Genomic DNA, 21,547 nt, shown 5'->3' with positions numbered 1-21,547 from the left:
TCATTAGGTCCAATCTTTTTATTTTTTATTTTATTTATTTTGCTTTAGGAGACATATCCAAAAAATATTGTTACAATTTATGTCAAAGATTGTTCTTCCTATGTTCTCTTTTTGGAGTTTTATGGTTTCAGGTCTGACATTTATGTTTTTAACCCATTTTGAGTATATTTTTGCATATGGTGTGAGGAAATGTTCTAATCTTTCTTTTACTTGTAGCTCTCATGTTGTCCCAACACCTATTATTAAAGTTACTGTCTTCTCCATTGTATATCCTAACCTCCTTTGTTATAGATTAATTGACCATAGTAATGTGGTTTTTTTCCTGGGATTTCTATTCTGTTCCATTGATCTATGTGTCTGTTTTTGGGCCATAAGCATGCTGTTTTGATTACTGCATCTGTGTACTATACTCTGAAGTGAGGGAGGGTAATACCTCCATTATTGTTTTTCTTTCTACAGATTACTTTGGCAATTAGGGGCTTTTTTGTTTCCATATACATTTTAGAATTATTTATTCTGGTTTGGTAAAAAGTGCCATTAGTAATTTGACAGGGATTGAATTGATCTGTAACTTGCTTTGCGTAGTATAGTCATTTTGACAATATTGATTATTGCAATCCAAGAACACGGTCTATCTTTCCATCTCTTTGTGTCATCTTCGATTTCTTTCATTAGCATCTTATAGTTTTTGGAGTACAGGTCTTTCATCTCCTTAGGTAGGTTTACTCCTAGATATTTTATTCTTTTTGATGCAATGGTAAATGGGATTCTTACCTTAATTTCTCTTTCTGATCTTTCGTTGTTAGTGTATAGGAATGCAAATGATGTCTGTGTATTAATTTTGTATCTTGCAACTTTACTGAATTCATTGATTATTTCTAATAGTTTTCTGGTGGTATCTTTAGGATTTTCTATGTATAGTATCATGTCATTGGCAAACATGAGAGTTTTACTGTTCTTTTTCAATTTGTATTCCTTTTATTTCTTTTTCTTCTCTGATTCCTGTGGCTAAGACTTCCAAAGCTATGTAGAATAAGAGTGGTGAGAGTGGACAACCTTGTCTTGTTCCTGATCTTAGTGGAAATGGTTTCAGTTTTTCACCATTGAGGACAATGTTGGCTGTGGTTTTGTCATATATGGCCTTTATTATGTTGAGATAAGTTCCCTCTATGCCTGCTTTCTGCAGGGTTTTTATCCTAAATGCTTTTATCATAAAAGCTTTTTGTCAAAAGCTTTCTCTGCCTCTATTCAGATGATCATATGGTTTTTCTCCTTCAATTTTTAATATGGTGAATCACATTGATTGATTTGCATATATTGAAGAATCCTTGCATTCTTAGGATAAACCCCACTTGATCATTGTGTATGATCCTTTTAATGTGTTGTTGGATTCTATTTGCTAGTATTTTGTTCAGGATTTTTGCATCTATGTTCATCAGTGATATTGGCCTGTAGTTTTCTTTCTTTGTGATGTCTTTGGTTTTGGTATCAGGGTGATGGTGGCCTCATAGAATGAGTTTGGGAGTGTTCTTCCCTCTGCTATCTTTTGGAAGAGATTGAGAAGGATAGGTGTTAGCTCTTCTCTAAATGTTTGATAGAATTCGCCTGTGAAGCCACCTGGTCCTGAGCTTTTGTTTGTTGGAAGATTTTTAATGAATGAGGTGTTAGAATTTGTCTTGTTATTTATCTAGGGTAACAGAGATCTAGGATGGATCAAAGAAAATGCTTCACATTTGGCCTCGCAGAAACATTGTGCTGTTTTAGAGTTAAGCAAACACAATCTAACCCAGCTTGTACACATAAAGTAGAATAGAACAAATGAGGTTTTTTTGCATCCCCAGCATAATGGTGCTACTAAAAAGGGCTCACAAATTTACATTGCTCTGAGATATAATCTCACCTTTCAAGCTTCTGAATTTTCCATTGTTGGAGTCACTAAATGGTTAATAGAAGGTAGCTATTGAGAGATATATTTAATTGTCTCAGAAGGTCATTTAAAAGTCAATTAAAGATGCAAAATCATGTCACTAGAGTGAAAAGCCAGGAGATTTTGACAACCAAGAAAACCAAAGTTTACAGTCTGAGTACATAAGACCATTTATGTTTATTCTGGAGAATAATATACAAAGCATCACTTTATGATATGAAATTATTTTTTTCAGTTACAGAAACCATATTGACTGGACAAAATAAAACTCTAAGTGTATAATAAAAGAGAGCTTGGATAGCTAATGAGGTTTGAAAGGACCATTAGAGACCAGAGGAATGTGTTTGAAGACATGACATTCTAATGCCACAGCATATTATACAGCCATTAGTAATTATAAATATGAAGCTTTCTCTAATGTCAATGTTCTAGGATAGTTTACAATATTCTTAAGCTGTACTTCTAAGTAACATCTTAAGCTTTAGGTCATGGTTCATGTAATTTAAAAATTTAAGAATGGACGGCTTAAAGATGGCGGAAGAGTAAGACACGGAGATCTCCTTCCTCCTCACAGAGACATCAGAAATACATCTACACGTGGAACTTCTCCTACAGAACACCCACCGAACGCTGGCAGAAGACCTCAGACCTCCCAAAAGGCAAGAAACTCCCCACATAACCTGGGTAGGGCAAAAGAAAAAAGAAAAAATAGAGACAAAAGAATAGGGACGGGACCTACACCAGTGGGAGGGAGCCGTGAAGGAGGAAAGACTCCCACACACTACAAGCCCCTTCGCAGGTGGAGACTGCGGGTGCTGGAGGGGGAAGCTCCGGAGCCACGGAGGACAGCTCAGCCACAGGATGCGGAGGGCAAAGCGGAGAGATTCCCGCAGAGGATCAGTGCCGACTGACACTCACCAGCCCGAGAGGCTTGTATGCTCACCCGCCGGGGCGGGCAGGGCTGGGAGCTGAGGCTCTGGCTTCAGTCAGATCCCAGGGAAAGGTCTGGAGTTGGCAGAGTGAAAACAGCCTGAAGGGGTTAGTGCACCACGGCTGGCCGGGAGGGAGTCCGGTTGAAGTCTGGAGCTGCTGAAGAGGCAAGAGACCTTTTCCTCCCTCTTTGCTTCCTGGGTGCGAGGAGAGGAGATTAAGCGTGCCACTTAAGGGAGCCCCAGAAACGGGCGCAGAGCTGCCGAAGAGACAAGAGACTTTTTCTTGCCTCTTTGCTTCCTGGGGTGCGAGGAGAGGGGCTTAAGAGCACCGCGTAAAGGAGCTCCAGAAACGGGCGCTAGCCGCGGCTGTCGGCACAGACAATAGAGACACGTGTGAGACGCTAAGGTTGCTGCTGCCACCACCAAGAGGCCTGTGTGTGAGCACAGGTCACTGTCCACACAGGCCCTCCCAGGAGCCTGTGCAGCCCGCCACTGCCGAGGGCCCGGGATTCAGGGACAGCTTCCCCGGGAGAGCGCGTGGCGCGCCTTGGGCCTGTTCAGTGTCACGTCGGCCTCTGCCGCTGCGGACTCACCCTGCACCCGTGCCACTCCCTCCCCCCAGCCTGAGTGAGCCAGAGCCCCCGAATCAACTGCTCCTTTAACATCGTCCTGTCTGAGCAAAGGGCAGATGCCCTCGGACGACCTACACGCAGAGGTGGGACCAAGTCCAAAGCTGAACCCCAGGAGCTGTGCGAACAGAGAGGAGAGGGAGAGGTCTCTCCCAGTGGCTTCAGAAGCGGCAGATTAAAGCTCCACAATCAACTTTAAGTGCCTTGCACCTGTTGAAAACCTGAAGAGACAATGAATCATCCCAAGTTGAGGAGGTGGACTTTGGGAACAAGATATACTATTATTTTCCCGTTTTTTTTCTTTTTCTGAGTGTGTATGTGTATGCTGCTGTGTGAGATTTTGTCTGTATAGCTTTGCTTTCACCATTTGTCCTGGGGTTAGACCAACCCGTTTTTCTGTTTTTTTTTTTTTTTAAAGGAAATTTTTCTTCTTAATAATTATTTTTTATTTTAATAACTATACTTTATCCTACTCTGTCTTCTCCCGTTCTTTCTTCCTTTCTTGCTTCCTTTCTTCCCTCATTCCCTCCTTTCTTCTTTCCTTCCCCCTTCTTTCCTCCCTTCCTCTATTCCTTCCTCCCTTTCTTCCTCTCCACCTTCCTTCCTTGCTTTCTTCCTTCCTTCATTTCTTCCTTCCTTTCTTCCATCCATCCCTCCCGCCCTCCTTCCCTCCTTCCTTCCTTTTCTTTCCTTTCTATTTTTTCTCCCTTTTATTTTGAGCCATGTGGATTAAAGCCTCTTGGCACCCCAGCCAGGCACCAGTGCAGTGTCTCTGAGGTGGGAGAACCAACCACAAGACACTAGTCCACAAGAGACCTCCCAGCTACACGTAATATCAGATGGAGAAAATCTCCCAGAGATCTCCATCTCAACACCAAGACCCAGCTTCACTCAAGGACCAGCAACGAACAATGCTGGACACCCTATCCCCAACAAAGAGCAAGACAGGTCTACAGCCCCATCCATTAGCAGAGAGGCTGCCTAAAATCATAATAAAGTTACCAACATCCCCAAACACACCACCAGACGTGGACCTGCCCACCAGAAACACAAGATCCAGCCTTATCCACCAGAAGAGCGGCACTAGTCCCCCCAAACAAGGAACCTACTCAACCCACTGAACCAACCTTAGCCACTGGGGACAGCCACCAAAAACAACGGGAACTACGAACCTGCAGTGTGCAAAAAGGAGATCCCAAACACAGTAAGATAAGCGAAATGAGAAGACAGAAAAACACGCAACAGATGAAGGAGGAAGATAAAAACACACCAGAACTAACAAATGAAGAGGAAATGGGCAGTCTACCTGAAAAAGAATTCAGAATAATGATAGTAAAGATGATTCCAAATCGTGGAAATAGAATAGACAAATTGCAAGAAACAGTTAACAAGGACCTAGAAGAAATAAAGAGGCAGCAAGCAACGATGAGCAACACAATAAATTAAATGAAAAATACTCTAGATGGGATCAATAGCAGACTAACTGAGGCAGAAGGACGGATAAGTGACCTGGAAGATAAAATAGTGGAAATAACTACTGCAGAGCAGAAGAAAGAAAAAAGAATGAAAAGAACTGAGGACAGTCTCAGAGATCTCTGGGACAACATTAAACGCACCAACATTTGAATTATAGGGGTCCCAGAAGAAGAAGAGAAAAAGAAAGGGACTGAGAAAATATTTGAAGAGATTATAGTTGAAAACTTCCCTAATATAGGAAAGGAAATAGTCAATCAAGTCCAGGAAGCACAGAGAGTCCCATACAGGATAAACCGAAAGAGAAACACGTCAAGACACATAATAATCAAACTGTCAAAAATTAAATACAAAGAAAACATATTAAAAGCAGCAAGGGAAAAACAACAAATAACACACAAGGGAATCCCCATAAGGTGAACAGCAGATCTTTCAGCAGAAACTCTACAAGCCAGAAGGGAGTGGCAGGACATATTTAAAGTGATGAAGGAAAAAAACCTACATCCAAGATTACTCTACCCAGCAAGGATCTCATTCAGATTGGATGGAGAAATTAAAACCTTTACAGACAAGCAAAAGCTGAGAGAGTTCAGCACCACCAAACCAGCTTTACAACAAATGCTAAGGAAAGGAACTTCTCTAGGCAAGAAACACAAAAGAAGGGAAAGACGTACAAGAACAACCCAAAACAATTAAATAAATGGTAATAGGAACATACATATCAATAATTACCTTAAATGTAAATTGATTAAATGCTCCCACCAAAAGACACAGACTGGCTGAATGGATACAAAAACAAGACCCATATATATGCTGTCTATAAGAGAACCACTTCAGACCTAGGGACACATACTGACTGAAAGTAAGGGGATGGAAAAAGATATTCCATGCAAATGGAAATCAGAAGAAAGCTGGAGTAGCAATTCTCATATCAGACAAAATAGACTTTAAAATAAAGACTATTACAAGAGACAAAGAAGGACACTACATAATGATCAAGGGATCGATCCATGAAGAAAATATAACAATTGTAAATATTTATGCACCCAACATAGGAGCACCTCAATACATAAGGCAAATGCTAACAGCCTTAAAAGGGGAAATCGACAGTAACACAATTATAGTAGGGGACTTTAACACCCCACTGTCACCAATGGACAGATCATCCAAAATGAAAATAAATAAGGAAACACAAGCTTTAAATGATACATTACACAAGATGGACTTACTAGATATTTATAGGACATTCCATCCAAAAACAATAGAATACACATTTTTCTCAAGTGGCCATGGAACATTCTCCAGGATCGATCATATCTTGGGTGACAAATCTAGCCTTGGCAAATTGAAGAATATTGAAATCGTATCAAGTATCTTTTCCGACCACAACACTATGAGACTAGATATCAATTACAGGAAAAGATCTGTAAAAAATACAAACACATGGAGGCTAAACAATACACTATTTAGTAACGAAGTGATCACTGAAGAAATCAAAGAGGAAATCAAAAAGTACTTAGAAACAAATGACAATGGAGACATGACGACCCAAAACCGATGGGATACAGGAAAAGCAGTTCTAAGAGGGAAGTTTATAGCAATATAATCATACCTTAAGAAACAGAAAACATCTCGAATAAACAACCTAACTTTGCACTTAAAGCAATTAGAGAAAGAAGAACAAAAAACCCCCAAATTTAGCAGAAGGAAAGAAATCATAAAGATCAGATCAGAAATAAATGAAAAAGAAGTGAAGGAAACAATAGCAAAGATCAATAAAACTAAAAGCTGGTTCTTTGAGAAGATAAATAAAATTGATAAACCATTAGCCAGACTCATCACGAAAAAAAGGGAGAAGACTCAAATCAATAGAATTAGAAATGAAAAAGGAGATGTAACAACTGACACGGCAGAAATACAAAAGATTATTAGAGATTACGACAAGCAACTGTATGCCAATAAAATGGACAACCTGGAAGAAATGGACACATTCTTAGAAATGCACAACCTGCCGAGACTGAACCAGGAAGAAATAGAAAATATGAACAGACCAATCACAAGCACTGAAATTGAAACTGTGATTCAAAATCTTCCAACAAACAAAAGCCCAGGACCAGATGGCTTCACAGGCGAATTCTATCAAACATTTAGAGAAGAGCTAACACCTATGCTTCTCAAACTCCTCCAAAAGATAGCAGAGGGAGGAACACTCCCAAACTCATTCTATGAGGCCACCATCACCCTGATACCAAAACCAGACAAAGACGTCACAGAGAAAGAAAACTACAGGCCAATATCACTGATGAACATAGATGCAAAAATCCTTAACAAAATACTAGGAAACAGAATCCAACAGCACATTAAAAGGATCATACACCATGATCAAGTGGGGTTTATTCCAGGAATGCAAGGATTCTTCAATATACGCAAATCAATCAACGTGATACACCATATCAACAAAGTGAAGGAGAAAAACCATATGATCATCTCAATAGATGCAGAGAAAGCTTTTGACAAAATTCAACACTCATTTATGATAAAAACCCTGCAGAAAGTAGGCATACAGGGAACTTTCCTCAACATAATAAAGGCCACATATGACAAACCCACAGCTAGCATCATTCTCAATGGTGAAAAACTGAAACCATTTCCACTAAGATCAGGAACAAGACAAGGTTGCCCACTCTCACCACTCTTATTCAACATACTTTTGGAAGTTCTAGCCACAGCAATCAGAGAAGAAAAAGAAATAAAAGGAATCCAAATCGGAAAAGAAGAAGTAAAGCTGTCACTGTTTGCAGATGACATGATACTATACATAGAGAATCCTAAGGATGCTACCAGAAAACTACTAGAGCTAATCAATGAATTTGGTAAAGTTGCAGGATACAAAATTAATGCACTGAAATCTCTGGCATTCTTATACACGAAGGATGAAAAATCTGAGAGGGAAATTAAGAAAACACTCCCATTTACCATTGCAACAAAAAGAATAAAATATCTAGGAATAAACCTACCTAAGGAGACAAAAGACTTGTATGCAGAAAATTATAAGACACTGATGAAAGAAATTAAAGATGATACAAATAGGTGGATAAATATACCATGTTCTTGGATTGGAAGAATCAATATTGTGAAAATGACTATACTACCCAAATCAATCTACCGATTCAATGCAATTCCTATCAAATTATCACTGGCATGTTTTACAGAACTAGTACAAAAAATTTCACAATTTGTATGGAAACACAAAACACCCTGAATAGCCAAAGCATCTTGAGAACGAAAAATGGAGCTGGAGGAATCAGGCTCCGTGACTTCAGACTCTACTACAAGGCTACAGTAATCAAGACAGTATGGTACTGGCACAAAAACAGAAATATAGATCAAGGGAACAGGATAGAAAGCCCAGAGATAAACCCACACATATATGGTCACCTTATCTTTGATAAAGGAGGGAAGGATATACAGTGGAGAAAAGATAGCCTCTTCAATATGTGGTGCTGGAAAACTGGACAGTTACATGTAAAAGTTTGAAATTAGAACACTCCCTAACACCACACAAAAAAATAAACTCAAAATGGGTTAAAGACCTAAATGTAAGGCCAGACACTATCAAACTCTTAGAGGAAAACATAGGCAGAACACTCTATGACATGAATCACAGCAAGATCCTTTTTGACCCATCTCCTAGAGAAATGGAAATAAAAACAAAAATAAACAAATGGGATCTAATGAAACTTAAAAGCTTTTGCACAGCAAAGGATACCATAAACAAGACCAAAAGACAACCCTCAGAATGGGAGAAAATAGTTGCAAATGAAGCAACTGACAAAGGATTAATTTCCAAAATTTATAAGCAACTTATGCAGCTCAATAACAAAAAAACAAACAACCCAATCCAAATATGGGCAGAAGAACTAAATAGACATTTCTCCAAGGAAGATATACAGATTGCTAACAAACACATGAAAGAATGCTCAACATCATGAATCATTAGAGAAATGCAAATCAAAACTACAATGAGATATCATCTCACACCGGTCAGATTGGCCATCATCAAAAACTCTAGAAAAATAAATGCTGGAGAGGGTGTGGAGAAAAGGGAACCCTCTTGCATTGCTGGTGGGAATGTAAATTGATACTGCCACTATGGGGAACAGTATGGAGGTTCCTTAAAAAACTACAAATAGAAGTACCATATGACCCAGCAATCCCACTACTGGGCATATACCCTGAGAAAACCATAATTCAGAAAGACTCATGTACCAAAATGTTCATTGCAGCTCTATTTACAATAGCCAGGACATGGAAGCAACCTAAGTGTCCATCAACAGATGAATGGATAAAGAAGATGTGGCACATATATACAATGGAATATTACTCAGCCATAAAAAGAAATTAAACTGAGTTATTTATAATGAGGTGGATGGACCTGGAGTCTGTCATACAGAGTGAAGTAAATCAGAAGGAGAAAAACAAATACTGTATGCTAACACATATATATGGACTCTAAGGGAAAATAAATGTCATGAAGAGATTAGTTTTAGGACGGGAATAAAACACAGACTTACTAGAGCATGGACTTGAGGATATGGGGAGGGGGAAGGGTAAGCTGTGACGAAGTGAGAGAGTGGCAGGGACATATATACACTATCAAATGTAAAATAGATAGCTAGTGGGAAGCTGCCGCATAGCACAGGGAGATCAACTCTGTGCTTTGTGGCCACCTAGAGGGGTGGGATAGGGAGCGTGGGAGAGAGGGTGATGCAAGAGGGAAGAGATATGGGAACATATGTATATGTATAACTGATTCACTTTGTTGTAAAGGAAAAACTAACACACTATTGTAAAAGTGTTATACTCCAATAAAGATGTTTAAAAAATATAAATTTAAGCATGTAGTTTAATTAAAACTAGTTTAAAAAAAGAACAAATAAATCAGTAAAAACCATTGCTTCTTCTCCCTCTATTTTGAAGATGTTAAAAGGTCCAGCAGGATAGCATATTAAATTAAGAAGTTAAGAGTTCTGGAGTCAGACTGCCTATATTTGAACTCTGATTCTGATGCTTACCAGCTGTCTGACATTGGGTAAGTTACTTTAAGTCTTTGTGCCTGGGTTTTTAAATCAGCAAAACAGGGGTAATAATGGTACCTATCTCACAGGGCAGTTGTAAGCATTAAATGAACTGATACAGATAAAGTAGTTAAAAAAGTAAAAGCTCATTAAATGTTAAGCACCATGATTTAAAGGCATAATTTTCAACCTCAAGGAATTGATAATTCCACAAAGTAATTATTCCACTTTGGAAGAAAATGCTAATGTATCTGGAAAAAGTAGGAAAAAATAGAGTACAAAACAGTGTGGTATATGCTGTAAATACACATAACATTAAAGAAGAATAAATTCATGGTGAGCTTGTAGGTGATTGAAGCATGGTATGCTTCTGTGTGGGAGGAAGTGGGGCTGTGGCTGGAAGTGAGAACACAGGCAAAAACCTGTGTTTTTGAAGGTAGGAATAAATAAACGACAAGATTCTTTTATGTGCAATAGATTGTAAATATGACCATATTTGTTCTAATTCTTTCAAAATTGAGAATCCATGTAGTAAATATTTAAGTATGTTTAAGTAACAAAACCATGTCTAAATACTTTATATTTAGTGTGATAAATTATATCACACTGTATATTTTTAATGTAAAACTTTAACATATGTGTGTTAAAATTAAAATATGTATGTATACTATGATCACATTTGAGTTTCAAATGTGCCTTTTAAGAAAGGCAGGACAAGTATTATTATTCCAACTCTACAAGTGAGGATGCTGAGAATCAGAGTTTATATCACTTACTTTAAGTTCCACTACCAGTAAGTAATAGAGATCAGATTATCATCCAGGTCTTCTGGTTTTCAATGTAGTGTTCTTCTACCACAATATACTTATTGAATAGCAGAAAGCTTAGTAAATGAGAAACGAGGACTGATTTTATGATAAATATTACATTTGATCTTTGTCAAGCAAGAAACAAAAATATAAGGTAAAAGTACAAGTACTTTTACCTGTACAAATCTCAGGTATGTTGAAAATATATGGGCACTAGTTATTACTGTACCTTAGAGATCCTCTCTCTTTATCTTTCAAATTTTCTTTCTAAGGGATTGCAACATTAGAAGTGAAATAGAAATTACATTCAAGTGGCAGATTCAGGTAGAACTTCTCCTTTCCTAGTTTTTCTTTTTTTTTCACCATTATCATTTATTTCCTTTGAGATAATGCACCTTTTGAAACACAGAATTAAGGAAGAGACTATACTTTGGCAAAAATTTGCCCATGAATATTATATTTCAGTCATAATCAAGCTGTTGCTGTTTTAAGAAGGAAGTGTCCACTGTAATATAAAAAGCACTGTAATCATACCCTTGATATTCCTGTCAACATAACAATAAAAGTAAAAAGTATAAAATAATAACAGAGCTTATAATTAACTTCCACTCATAAATGTATAGAGCAAAATCTCTTACATATAGTTTTACACACATGCATGAATATAAGTACTTCTTAAAATTTGCAATATCAACCTTCAAATTTTTATTCAGAGACCCATTACAGTTAATTTTGATCCCAGTAATAAGTGTGTAGAAAAGTAGACCCCTTTTCCTCTTCTTTAGATACATTTTAAATTACTTCTGTTCATATATGGTAGTGCCAGTTGTCTGGTTTTTTAAGGAAGGATTGTATGTCGTGTAGGGAGAGAATTCCCTATAAGAACCTCAATGAGCAACAAAAACTCCACTAATCTTTTTTGGGACCCTAAGGCAGAAGCAGGAGAAAACTGGAAACAAACTGGCTTTTGATCAGGTTTATCTTCCTCAGTTTCCAGATTGTATATTGAATGGAGCCTTTAGGGCCATTTGGCTGAAGACTAGGTTGTTCTAACACTTGCACATTTTCTTTTGCAAGAAATGGCCATACTTTGCCTAGCCAGTCCATACTACAAAGAAAGAGGGTGATAATACATTTTATGTAGCTCCTGGATCATTCCAGTTCTCATCTGATGGCATGCAAGCAAAGGAATATGTTAAGATCATTGAGAACTATTAGCTAAATTTATATCTTAAAAGCTAGTTCTTATCCTTTGTAAATCTGTTATTTGAGGGGGAAAACCTTGATCTCAGACCTATTTTTTACAGTGCCAAGATATAAATATTCTCCACCTTTAAGTGAATGATCAAAAAACCACTTATAATTTAGTTCATAGACGTGGACTGAATTTTTAACACAAAATATCTTTAAGACCTCTAATAAAGTAGATTTATAAATGAGATAGATTTATAGGTACACATTCAGTTAAGTATTTTTAAATTATTAATGGAAATTCTTATTTTTATTATGAATGATTTGAGAAAATACTTGTTTAGGAATCATCAAAGATGGGTTTAAGCTATTCTTTGTATATTTCTTCTCCTTTTTCTGTCAAGGAGGTCTTCTTCTTGGGTACATAAGTCATACTGGACAAATAACATTTTCTAAATGTAGACAGCTTTCTCCTAAAGTTCCCCCCTGAAAAGAAATATAGGAGAGGGTCAAAGCAGCAATTTGATGCAGTCAGAGACAAGGTTATGACCACTGACTTTTGCATTCTAAGGACAGAATCACTGGGTTTAGTTTTATTATGTAAAAAATGAAGGTGAATGGTGAGTTGAATATGGTATGCCATGAAGCTGATCAAAAAGGCAGCTGTCACAACTGTGATCATTCCTATAGTTTTTTTACGACTTGATAGGTTTTTCTTCATTGAATTTTTTAGTAAGGTCAAAATGATCATTGTGTAACAGACAATTATAATAACAAAAGGAATGATAAATCCAAAAAATAAGGACACATAATGCAAGACCAAGACATGATATTTAACTTGATTGTCCTGTGGAGGCTCAAAGTGCTTGGTATTGTTTTTCTCATCTTTGTAAGATGTGGACATTAAAAATGGAGAACTGGTCAAAATCACAAAAATTCAAATACCAACATACATAAACTTGGCTTTTTTCTGTTTAACCAAATTAATGTTCTGGACTGAGGAAACAATTGCAATGCACCAGAAAAAGCTCATGGCTGTCATAAAGAAGATGCGTCAATAGAGGTTGACATACAAGGCATAGGTGTTGAGATGGCACAAAAAGTCTCCAAAGAGCCAAATGCCTTTGTGAACATAATAGATCACACGGAGAGGCAGTGTGCACATGCATAGTAGGTCTGCTACTGCTAAATTAATCATATATACTTGGTAGGCTGACTTCTTATGATATGTTTTTATGAGGACATAGAGCACAACGCCATTGCCAGGGAAGCCCACAACAGAGATCATAGAGTACAAGGTGGAATACACTTGATTGCAGAAGTCATCAATAGTGTCATTGCATGCATTATTACTGGAAGGAGATACTGTCAGATTTCTAATTCCATCCATGTTTCTCTAGGAATGTCTTCTTGGTGCCTACAATGTATATAAAAAATCTTGTCAATTTTTACTCGACCATAAATTATAGGAAGTACTAAGGTTTCACTTTATAGTATCACTGTATATTTTTTGGCCACTGCAGGAAGCAAGAGTGGTGGGGCAATGAAGAGAGATTCAGCTGGACACTGCCCCCAGGAGGAGGGTTTGGGTCCTATAGACACCCAGAAAACTTCTTTTTCCCCCTTTCCCACCCATGTTTACCTAATGGATTTCTTAATCTTCAAGACCTAGCTAAAACTGCTATGCTTTATTTTAAGTCATATTACTTCAGTACTATTCTGTAAATCTTCCTTTTAAGTGGGTTTGTTTTTTAATTAGAGAAAAGTTTTAAAGGTAGTAGTTTCATAAATAGGTGTATATCCTATCTATCTATCTGTCCATCTATCTATCATCTACCTATCTTCTATATCTATCTATCTATCTATCTATCTATCTATCTATCTATCTATCTATCTATCTATCTATCTATCTATCATCATCATCATCTATTTATCTATTGGAAGAGCTCTGGATTATTTTGGAGAATAAATTCTGGATGAAAATGCTTGGTTCCCCCAAGAAGTCTTCCTAAGTAACATCCGCTGGGTGATGCTTATACCTAGGGAAAATAATTAAATTTGTTATCAGTGGAACTCACTCCATGGGGGAGAATCTTAATCTGGAACATGGTGGACTCTATTTAGGACAACAGAACACCAAGGCTGGGGAAACTTTAGAAGCCATCCAGTTATTTTAATGAGGAAAAAAAGGTGAAATAAGTTTCTAAAATCTGCACCTTAAATTAAGGCTCTAAGGAGAGATGCAGCATAACAGCTAGTTGGAATATACTTTCTGGGGAAGGATACTGTTGTAGTTGTTCATCCTTCTTCTCTTGCTAGACTCATATTCAAAGCCTTACTGTCCAACAATACATGGTCATTTCTCTTATAGCAAGAGGTTTTTACTTGGTCTAGCCTAGTTCAGCTTTGCCAGGGCAGTCAACAATCTCTGATCAGAGTGAGCTAGGGATGTATAGTGTGGAAGTAGTGATTTCTTTAGTGTTCCTCCAGATTCTTTTCTTTTATTCTTTAAGAAGGTGGGAGCAACTCATCAATATATAATATGGTGGATACTCTTTGATTGAAATATGATTTGTTGGCCTTTTACACAGCTCTTTCTCCTTGGTAAGAGAGGGATTGGGGTTTGTAAAGTGGGAAGATTTCTTGAACATACAAGAACTGCCAACAGTTGAAGAGACTGATCTAGTCTCTGCATCAGGTATACAGATACAGACAGCTATGGTTGTGGTTTTAGGTGGGATATAACTTCCCAGATTTACTACTGCTAACAATTATATTTGCAGTGAGGATGTGTCATCCATCCATTTGACCATCCCAGCTAGTTCTATTATTTTCCTTTCATTAAAAATGTTATTATTGGGAGTTCCCTGGTTGCCTAGTGGTTAGGATTCTGGACTTTCACTTCTGTGACCCGGTCAAATCCCTGATCAGGGAACTGAGATCTGACAAGCCTCACAGCATGACAAAAAAGTCATTATTTTCCACCAAGAACTGTTGGTATAAAGTAAAAAAAAATTGAAGATGAATCATTCTGAGGGTATATACCTAAGATCACAGAGAAAAATTAGTTCATTATTCACAACCTCTGCATTATTTCTCAGTTTGCTTTCCAGTTCCTAATTCTTTCACCATTGCTTTTCTGAACTCAGGTGCAATTATGGAAGAAAGAGAAACTGCGTAAAGTTATTCTAGCCCTGTATTGGGTTCCCCTCAAATCAGGCAGTGTTAGCCTGTGAGGCACTAGATGGTGCTGTTGAGATTTTTGATAATAACCTTTGTTTTAAGAACCACACTTGAAAGATACTAGATAATTACCATCTATCCTTCCTACCACCACCGACTCTCACTATATCCTGTTGCACACTCTTTCCAGAATAATTTTATATACATTGTAGCTTCCAATTATCTCATGTTATTGCCCCCCAAATCTTTGATGGTCCTTCAGAGTCTTCAGAATAAAATCCAGACATCTTGGCCTGATATTTAAGGCTCTTTAAAGTCTGGTTTCAATGGAACTTTCCTAGCTTCTCTCACTTCTCCCCTTTTCACACTCTGTAGTTCAATGAAACAACTATTTTACTATACCAGGGACATGTGCTACACGTTTTCCCACCTGCCTGTCTGTTTTCATGGTATTTCTTCTTCCTGAAATGCCCTTTCCTCCATCTATGTGTATGCAAAAACTAGCCATCCTTCAGCTCAAATTATACCTTTTTGTCCAAGATTTCCTTCAGCCTCCTTCCAAAGTAATTTCTATCTTTTCCCTTCTAGGGAACTTTAAATCTATCTTTCAGATCAATGATTTGTATGCATACATTATCTTCCCTCATAGACTTTCTAGTTGATATATAAAGTCATCCCACACAGGGCTAACATGTATGTACTTTGCCCATAAGTGCTCATAAATGTTAATTGAGTGAATGAGTAAAGAAATGATGGAACAAGTTTATCATTTGAAAGTATTATTTATCATTCAAAACCACTTAAAATTATCTTTTCACTCCAATATGATTTAAAACTTTCCCAGCCTCAGAACCTAAAGTGGCTCTGTTAAGTTGCTTCTTAAAGTATTAAGAAAGGCACTAAATCATAGGCCTAACTGTAAGATTACAAAACACCCATATCAACAGATATTAATCATTTGTTTATTTTACTTGTCTGTTAAATATTATAAATAAATTTGAAATTCCCAGGTCTTTGGATGAAAGATGCCAAATAAAACTGATAAACAAATTAATAAAAAAGACAAAGAAATAGGTGATCTCTAGTACCATTAATAAATTTCTCAGTCAAATCCGAAATAAGCTTTCCTAGTAATTTTGATATTTAAGTTCAATTGTTTATTTATAACTTAAAAGTCAAGTCAATGACTTATATTAGGCCAAATAGGGAAGATTTTAAAATTTTCAAACAAGTAATGAATCCTAGAGGGGTAGAGATCATTTAGTTCAAGCCACTCATTTTACAGATGATGGTTTTGCTTATCTTAAACAGCATTTAATTGATTTTTATAGAATTCACTGTGATCTCCCAATAATGAGACCCACACTATATGGATACAGAGATGCTTAAGAATGCATCCCTGCCTTCCAACAGCTCATAGAATGGTGGGGGAGAGGAGTGATGGTTCAGAAGTGTGAAGAGGTTACAATACTGTATGGTAAGAGCTATCTTAGCACAAAACAAATGGGCTATTAATTGATTCATATATACAAGCAATAAACATAAATGAATTTAATATTTAGTGCAGATGATGAAGGAAGTTACTTTTTAAAGATAACTAGAGAGTTGTAAAAACAAGAGTCATTTAGAAAATGGAGCCATACCTCTTTCTGGTACTGCAGTACCCTTCATGAATATTCTTGGTTAGTTGTCAGTGCTTCTTATGATGTAATATAAGATGAAGCCTAAGCTGAAATCATAAGATTGAAAAGGAAGTTAATGACTTTAGGAGCAGTCCAGAGGGTCATGGGAGCTTAGCAGCCTTAAGCACAGATCCAAGGTGTGTGATGGGACATCAAAGTTTTACTGACAGATTTAGAGCTAGATGTTTGGATTCCACGTCTCCTTCTTTCCATTCCATTCATTTTTACATCCCTGGGGGGAAATTTGGAATAAAGACCAGGGATGATCACACATGTTTGCTGCTCTATGCATGTAGCTTCTGTATCTACAGATGAACATGATATTATAAAAATTATCTTCTCTCTATGAAACAATGATATTTTCCCTATTTTCTCTTCTAAATAGTTTGTTATAAAGTTCAAAGGGGAAATAACTTGGAACTTCATATCCAAGGATCTAGTTTGCTAGGAAGAGGAATTAGAACATTAAAAATATCAAGTATATCTGTCTGGGATGGTTTAGGGACAGTTTTCCTTGGAGGAATGATGACTTAGAGGACTTTGGACTCTTTTCCCTAAAAACTCATATTAATAGTTATGGTTTTTATCATTAATCTGGCATATATTATATAACTATGGAGATCAACTGTTTTATATTTTGTATAGTTAACTTTTCATGAGTGTATGTCTCTTCAACTAAACCATATCAGAAAATCTAACAAAATATAAAAAATCTCCAAGAAATGGGCAAAGAAGGGCTTTATTGAAATAGTAGCAGGCTGAATATCTGTCTTCTAAATTTATGTTGCCCTATGGCAACTTTCATCCCTGTTTACAAGGATCCCAGAGGCTGGCCATTTTTCACTTATTTATGGTCTAAATGCCAACAAAATAAACACCTTCCTCCAGTTTATTCTTAGCAAGTATAAATAGGTTGGAACTTTCCAAAGGAACTCTACTGAAAAATAAGGAAATCAAAAAGAAAATAAAGAAAATGCAAAAATATGAAACAGACAAGTTTTAAAGGTAAGAACCTGAACCCACAGCTACAATACTGTTGTTTGAGTCCACCATGTACTCAGATAATCATTTTTCAGATCTTCTCCAATTTCTTCTCTCTCTCTGAATTTTCCCTCCTTCCCCAGGTAAGGAGGTGATATAAGTAAGCTTCTACTAGCAGGCTGGGGGAAGAATGGGTTGCAGGTGGGAAATTACTCAAACGGAGTTGACTTTTTTTTTTGTTACTTAGGCATTAAAACCTTTTTTGGGGGTTAGCTTGTCCTAGCTCTCTGTAATCAATAAAGATATACTGACTTTTTTATTTAATAAAAATATCCCTTTTAATCCTGCAATTATATGATTCTATGATTCTTCTTTATATGATTCTTCTCTATGTTGAAAATTAACTTTGGCTTTGTTACAGTTTTCTGTTTAGATAAAGCTTATATTTCTCCCCAGTGTGGAAAGAGAAGGTTTTTGAACTTCTAAGATCTTTCTATGAGAAGTGTAATTTTACCAGGCTAATGTAATAGTTATCTATGTCCATGGTAGCTGTGCAATTACAATTTAGCCTACTCTGTACATGGCACAAGTAAGTAAAAGTCACATTGTCTGGGCAACAATGTAATGTTTCCCCAAGTTTGGGATTTTGAGGTGTCTTCTATGGTTCCTTTAGAAATTCTGAGCTTTGCACATAGCAGGCATTCAATACCCTTACTCTTTGCCCCATTTTCTTTTTCGTTTATGTGAGAACTCTTGTGTCTGACAGCAGCATCTGCCAAAACTGGATTATACCATTCTTATCTGGGTGATTGGGTGAGGGACGGTGAGGCAATAAAATAAACGTGTGGATATATAACTTTTGTGTTCAATTACTTATTTCAGGAGTTACTTAGATCTTTTATTTGGCTTGTCTTAAGTCCATGCATATCTATCTATCTATCTATCTATCTATCTATCTATCTATCTATCTATCTATTATCTATCTATTATCTATCTATCCATCAATCAATCATCATCATCATCATCTATCTATGTATCTTTATCATCATCATCATCTATCTACTCTCTTTGCATCAACCCTTAGCCTCCATTGAAGCTGTAACCTGGTCAAACTCCAGTGAGAAAGTAAGAGTTCCCAGAAATAACCTAAGAATATAAGGTCCCAATTCATATACCATAAACTTTATTATTGCTGCAATAAAACTACCTATGAATGAGAATGACTTATATACTCCTGTGCCTTCTAAGTGTGGTCCAGGTAGAGCTGGTGATCTATAAGCATCACCAGGTAGTCCCCAGGCTAGTGTCTTCTATTAAATGAAGATAGCAATAGTGCCTCTTTTTTGTTTCTATTCAAACAAAAAGCCATTCCTGATCCTCCAACCCAATTTAACATTTCTTTCCTTTGAAGTCCTATATTATTTTGTTTATAATTTCCTTGGCAATTTTCACTTATTGTTTCATGTCATACTCAACTCTGTGGTTATTTAACTTAAACTTTGCCATTCTTGGGCTTTCCTGGTGGTGCAGTGGTTAAGAATCCGCCTGCCAATGCAGGGGACACGGGTTTGAGCCCTGGTCCAGGAAAAGCCCACATGCCATGGAGCAACTAAGCTCGTGTGCCACAACTACTGAGCTACTGAGCCTGCAAGCCACATCTACTGAGCCCCTGTGCCACAACTACTGAAGCCCACGCGCCTAGAGCCTGTGCTCTGCAACAAGAGAAGCCACTACAATGAGAAGTCTGAGCACTGCAACAAAGAGTAACCCCCACTCACCACAACCAGAGAAAAGCCAGCGCACAGTAATGAAGACCCAACTAGACTTATAAGGCAATAACCAAGTCTTATTTATTTTTGTAGTTCATGCTATACATAGTAGTGTCTTTTAAACATTGGTTGATTTGAATTAATTTTCCACATCATTTTGTTGATGTGTTTTCACAATCAAAAGGAATCTTGCATGGAGAAAAACAATGGGCATAGTGGAAAATTTGTAGAGCTGGTAGGCACAAGATCTGGATCACACCGCAGGCTCTGGTGGATGATTAACTGTGTGATGTTGAGTAAATCACTTCCTCCATGTGATTCTCTTCACTTAACTGCAATTCAATAGGGTCATATTACATAACCTCTGAATTCCCTTCCAGTTTGCTATTCTGAAAACCTATGAAGATAAGGGTATGTTTTCTCCCTGCCTTGGTTATTTTTCATCTTAGAAAAAAAGAGAGGAAACAGTATAAGAGATTTATGGATTCAATAAAGAGGAACACAGACATAAGTTGTTTGTGAACTTGATTTAAGACTACTAGGTGTTCACTGAGTTTCTCTTGGATGAACATTTGAGAGAAAGACTTACTTCACCTTTGAATGTATCAGCTGTACTCAGGATACAGGCTTGGTCAGGCCCTGTAAAGGCAGCACAGCAGTTTTAGCTTTGACAGTGGTTTCTAAACTAAGTGCTAATTTTGCAATGTAAACTTGTCCCACTTTCTAGGGCTTGTAGGTTTTTCTCCCTGGCCTTACCCTTTTGTTATACAAGTAACAACAAAACTGATTCTGGCAGTATGATCATCATTCTTCAGATCCTCTAAGGGAGAAACTCTTAAAGTCATCTTTGCTGGTTTTTTAAATCATTTCTTGTATGAGATGCCCATCTTGCTTGATCATATGGCTCCAGAGTTTGAGGACCAACAATTCATCTAGCCATAACTTAGCTGATGATTGGAATCTACTCTTCTGAATTTCTAAGAGGCTTTGATTTCTGTTAAAATGTCAAGTTCATCAGACCCTGTCATCTCAGTTAGATGGAAGGAGTCTAGGAGGGTTTTGCTAAAGCTCATGGGGTAAGAGAAAAAGAGAGGAAGGCAATGGAAATCTGAGACCTGAAGACAGTGAAGTTAAAATTACAGATGGGGGAAAACAGCACAGATATGGGAAGCTGGGGGTGAAAGGAGGAGAGATCTGACTCATTCCCAATTTTGCTCCAGTTCCAGCTAACATTCATACAATCTGATACCAAGTCTTGATATTTTTCCACTCTATTCCTCTTCATTCCTACTGCTGCTTCTTCTGTCCTAGCTCTCATTACCTCAGACATAGATAAATTATAATAACCTCCTATCTTTCACATGTACCTTGTATTTTAACCATACTGAACTATTTGTAATTCCTGGAGATGTCTTTCATGCCTCCTTAATTTCAGGCTCTTTCTTCTAAACATCATCTTGCACATCACTGCAATACTAGTCATTTTTTAAAGTGAAATACTGTTGATTTACAATGTTATGTTAGTTTCAGGTGTATAGCACAGTGATTCAGTTTTATATATATATTTCAGATTCTTTTCCATCATAGATTATTACTATATATTGAATATAGTTCCCTGTGCTCTACAGTAGGTCCTTGTTTATTTTTTCTATAGTAGTGTGTACCTGTTAATCCTAAAATCCTAATTTATCCCTCCCCTCCTTTCCCCTGTGGTAACAATAGGTTTTTTTTCTATGGCTGTGAGTCTATCTCTGTTTGGTAAATAAGTACATTTGTATCTTTTTTTTAGATTCCACATATAACTGATACCACATGATATTTGTCTTTCTCTGTCTGAATTACTTCACTTAGTATGATAATCTCTGGGTCCATCCATGTTTCTGCAAATGGCAT

General features: G+C 37.1%; 1 protein-coding gene across 1 annotated transcript; it reads right to left on the bottom strand.

Moving 5' to 3' along the window:
* Positions 1-12,406: 12,406 nt before the first annotated feature.
* CYSLTR1 (cysteinyl leukotriene receptor 1) lies at positions 12,407-13,429 on the bottom strand. The gene is given in 1 exon segment (XM_059050756.1): positions 12,407-13,429. A coding segment is annotated over 1 exon segment (1,023 nt).
* Positions 13,430-21,547: the final 8,118 nt, after the last annotated feature.

The sequence above is a fragment of the Kogia breviceps genome, chromosome X (assembly GCF_026419965.1).
Source record: "Kogia breviceps isolate mKogBre1 chromosome X, mKogBre1 haplotype 1, whole genome shotgun sequence".
NCBI lineage: Eukaryota > Metazoa > Chordata > Mammalia > Artiodactyla > Physeteridae > Kogia > Kogia breviceps.
This window is presented reverse-complemented; position numbering and strand designations above follow the sequence as displayed.